The sequence below is a fragment of the Oratosquilla oratoria genome, chromosome 38 (assembly GCF_046742065.1).
Source record: "Oratosquilla oratoria isolate Oo_2021 chromosome 38, ASM4674206v1, whole genome shotgun sequence".
Lineage (NCBI taxonomy): Eukaryota > Metazoa > Arthropoda > Malacostraca > Stomatopoda > Squillidae > Oratosquilla > Oratosquilla oratoria.
The window spans coordinates 1909650-1914649 of NC_134814.1; the positions used below are offsets into that span (position 1 = coordinate 1909650).

Here is a 5000-nt window from a genome sequence, read left to right on the forward strand (position 1 = left end):
TTTGCATATTTATATATATTCATTTATCTTTATTTTTATCTGTTTTTTTGTTTTGTTTTTTCACTTACCATTATTGTTGTTTTCTTTCCAGAGGGTTGGGACGAGAATCACAAGTTCTACAATTGCCACACGCAGAGGGACTTGATGGAACACCGCATGCCCGACAACCTGGACAACCTGGTGGCTCTCATCGAGAAGTGGGAGAGGACAGAAGCTTACAAGAGCCCGTACGACATGGCCAATGCACTTCTTAAAAGGTACGGGAAGGGGACCTCTCCCCGGTCTCTCAACCACCCGATCCATCCTCGTAACACACATGATTAAACACTGTAGTATGTGCGACACAGTGGGCTGGACACTGCGTACGAATGGAGGCAGGCTACCAAAGAAGGTGATGGAAGGAGGAGTAGAGGGCAGACGACCAGTAGGGAGACCCAGGTACAGGTGGATGGATGGAGTAAAGAATAACGTGGAGAGGGTGGCACCAAGAGAGGACTGGAAAGAATTGACAGAGGATAGAACCATCTGGAGAGGCATAGTGAAAGTGGTGAAGGGCCGTCCGGCCTGACAACCAACAGAGTAAGAGTATGTGCGACACAACACGCACTCTACTAACACAAATTCTTTGTGGCACAGACCCAGAGGAAGAGGAACCTCTGTGGCATGCGATTGCATTTTTAGTATCGGATCCTCTCTTTTAAGGTCCCGTCAGTATCCTCTTTCTTTGTAATCCTTAGTAATGTCCCAGTAGCTCGCTTCCGATCAGATCACCGCCCTGCGAAGAAATCAATTTTGCATACAAGACGCTTACATGAGCACACTACACAGACGACACGAAATACATACTGATAAACACACGCGTGCGCACGCACTTATGCATGCATGTATATATATATATATATATATATATATATATATATATACATATATATATATAGGAAAGGTAGGGAACCGTTGGTCTCTTCCTCTACTGTGAATTTAATACTTTGGTCTACATTGTTCAGTTGTTCCAGTAGGTTTCTTGTGTTGTTTGTTTTGTGTGAAATGAAGAGGATGTCGTCAACATAACGGTACCACTTGGAGTTATCTGGGATGATATGTAGAAAATGGTCCCTTTCCAAAGTCTCCATGTAGAGCGATGCTGCCACCGCACTCAATGGAGACCCCATTGGAAGCCCTTCATGTTGCCTGTATTCCTGTTTGTTAAAAACAAAAGAACCAAACTTTATGCACTTTTCTACTAACTCCAAGTAGTCACGCTTGTTGATGGGTAAGTTGTCGGTGTCAATGTGTTGTACTGTCTCTTTAACAGCCCGAAGGGCACCATCTATTGTTACGTTTGTGTAGAGGGAAGTGATGTCAAGGCTTACCAGGTGTTGGTCTGTGAAGTCAAACTGAACACATTTGACTTCACAGACCAACGCCTGGTAAGCCTTGACATCACTTCCCTCTACCCAAACGTAACAATAGATGGTGCCCTTCGGGCTGTTAAAGAGACAGTACAACACATTGACACCAACAACTTACCCATCAACAAGCGTGACTACTTGGAGATAGTAGAAAAGTGCATAAAGTTTGGTTCTTTTGTTTTTAACAAACAGAAATACAGGCAACATGAAGGGCTTCCAATGGGGTGTCCATTGAGTGCGGTGGCAGCATCGCTCTACATGGAGACTTTGGAAAGGGACTATTTTCTACATATCATCCCAGATAACTCCAAGTGGTACCGTTATGTTGACAACATCCTCTTCATTTCATACAAAACAAACAACACAAGAAACCTACTGGAACAACTGAACAACGTAGACCAAAGAATTAAATTCACAGTAGAGGAAGAGACCAACGGTTTCCTACCTTTCCTAGACGCTGTCGTCATCAGTTCGGACAACATATATATATATATATATATATATATATATATATTTTTTGTGTGTGTGTGTGTGTGTGTGTGTGTGTGTGTGTGTGTGTGTGTGTGTGTGTGTGTGTGTGTGTGTGTGTGTGTGTGTGTGTGTGTGTGTGTGTATCTATAAATGTATAAATGTATGTATTCATATATATATATATATATATATATGTGTGTGTGTGTGTGTGTGTGTGTGTGTGTGTGTGTGTGTGTGTGTGAGTGTGTGTGTATGTATACATACATAAAAATGTGATGCTTTGGGCATTTGGAAAGAATGGGTGACGAAATCAATTGCAAAAACTGTGTAGAAGGCAAAGGTGGATGGAATGACCTTGAGGGAAGGGCCGAGAAGAAGGTGGATAGATGGACGGGTGTGGCGTGGGCCTTGAGTATAAGAGGAATGATTGTGGAGCATGGATGGGAGGGGACACTAGATAGGTGTGAGTAGAGAGTGATTGTGAATGGATGATAAACTAACCATAGGAATTTATTTTTGTCTCACTCCTGAGCGGGCAAAGGTGGAGGATCGCCACGTAATGAAATTGTGTGGCAAACCAGATTCATGTGTTGGGATCTACTGTGGAGGAAAATTGTCGTGCTGCATTGCTTCTGACCCATGCAGTGGGCTTGGGGTAGGTGCGGCTCTTCATCCACAAGGAGCTATAATGAAAATGAAAACAAATTAGTGTTGGATGGTTGTGGAATGGATGAAGGTGTGGGTACATACCTTGGCTGGGTACATCTCTTACGACGGGGAAAAGGCTTTTTGATATATATATATATATATATATATATATATATATATATATATATATATATACATACACTGAATGGTTTCCATTCTTGATAGCGTATTGGGCTAAGTCACTGCCGCTTTGTCACGGGCGAGCTGAGTTCGAGTCCTCGGCTCGACCACGTTTCAATTTCCAACGTATGCCTCCTTCGAGCTACTCTCAGTCTCGACTGCGATGGCATGGAATTAAAAGTGATTTGTGGTTGAAAAGATATATATATATATATATATATATATATATATATATATATATATATATATATATATATATATATGTATATACATATATATATACACTATGGACCAAACCACTCGTTACAATAACGTCTTTCAAATTATCAAACCCGGCATTCGCCAAGGTTCGATCCGGGTCCCCTCAGAGTGTGAGTTCATAGCGCTACCAATAGTACCGTCACAAAACACCAAACGTACCGTAATCTGGTATGATCTTATAACATAGAATGAGAATGATTACCATCTGCCATCGTAATAATTCAGGTGGTGATACACTAGAAGTTTCTCGCTAGCATGCTACTTGGTTTTGCTACCTCGTATGAGTAGAAACGACTTCGGTTGCGATCTTTTGTTTTACAATTTTCCAAACGTCAAATTACTTTTGCGTCATGTAATGAGAAGCTGAATAACGAACTAGAGAAGTTAAACCTAGAATACGAATGTTAGACACATTGTTGAGATGTTCTTACCAAAGTCTAGATATTGTAACCAAAGTCGTTCTTACTCAAACTGTAGATGTGTTGTTTGTGATCTACATTGAGTTTAGAGGCGTTGAGACAAACCAAGTTGTGGTTTCTGATCTTTATTCTCTCCATCAAGACTAATCTACATTTTCGAAGCATTCCCCGAGGTAAACCCAATGGTACTGTTTATATGCACATGGCAACTGTTGCCACAACAGAGAGCTATATACAATTCATTCTCTACTATCTATACCTACTCTATTTCTGCAATGTACAGTGCATGAGATGAGTATGGACACTCAGTATTTATGCATAAGTGATTGATGTACAAGCAATGAAGACACATGTAGAAAAATTGTATATTGGTCGTATGTTGATATTTCAGTTGGCAATGTCCGACACAGGTTTACAGACGCTCGGCCCAGTTGACCGCGTGAGGTCAGACGCGCTTGGGTCAAATGCCCGCTGTGAGGTCGAACATAATAGGTGGTCCCTTGGGAGTTCTCTGGAGAGGTCGGAGGTTCCATCCTGTATTAATGCGTGCGTGCGCGCGTGTGCACGCTAGGTATATAAAAAATTGAATATTCCCTTCAATCATCTTGCAACAAAACATGGTAGCAGAAAGAAGTACCATGTTAGCCTAGTGTGCCACCAGCTTTATGGAAATTATCACTAGTGTATGTATGCATGTGCGTCCGAGCGTGTACATATGTTTTTATATATGATATGTGTATTTTTTTCAGATATAAGCATGATGGTGTCATATACAGGGCGAACCAGATTCCTGAGTGGGCGCAAAGGCAAACCAGGGAGAAGGGGAAACAGGACGTGTGCAAGCGGTTTGTGTCGCTGTTCGAGACAGTGCCCGAAGACATGTATGAACCCAGGGAAGAGGTGGGTGGTGCCCCATCATTGAAAAAAAAAAAAAAAAAAAAAAAGAACAAAAAAAAAAAAAAAAAAAAAAATCTGAGGTATTTGGTTAAGCCGGAATACATATTGTCAGTTGTTAGAGTCGATTAAATAGACATCTTTCTGGTGGTAATAGTGTAAGGAAAAGACATATTTTCTTTGGCAAAAGGAGCGGCTTCCTATACGTATATATATATATATATATATGTATACATATATACATATATATATATATATATATATATATATATATATGGAGGTGAGGTGGCAAAATGAAACGTTAGGCTAGAGTATGGAGCTTTATTCAGAACCAGACGTTTCGACCTCTTGGGCCTTCCTCAGAGGAATGTGCCAAGAGGTCGAAACCGGTTCTGAATAAAGCTCCATACTCTGGCCTTAACGTTTCATTTTTCCACCTCACCTCCATATATTATATATATATATATATATATATATATATATATATATATATATATATATTATATATATATATATATATATAAATATATGTATATATAATATATATATATATATATATTATATAGTATATATATAAATATATATATATATATATATGTATATATATATGTATATATATATATATATATATATATGTGTGTGTGTGTGTGTGTGTATACGAGTATATTATATATATATATATATATATATATATATATGTGTGTTGTGTGTGTGTGTG

At 39.3% G+C, this 5000-nt stretch overlaps 1 protein-coding gene across 1 annotated transcript in view; it reads left to right on the plus strand.

The window, feature by feature from the left end:
* LOC143019938 (uncharacterized) overlaps nt 1–5000 on the plus strand; it is a 30546-nt gene that overhangs the window by 6799 nt on the left and 18747 nt on the right. The window contains exons 3-4 of the mRNA XM_076175929.1: nt 92–257; nt 4138–4288. Coding sequence (XP_076032044.1) covers nt 92–257; nt 4138–4288 — 317 coding nt within the window. The remainder of the gene's footprint in view (nt 1–91; nt 258–4137; nt 4289–5000) is intronic.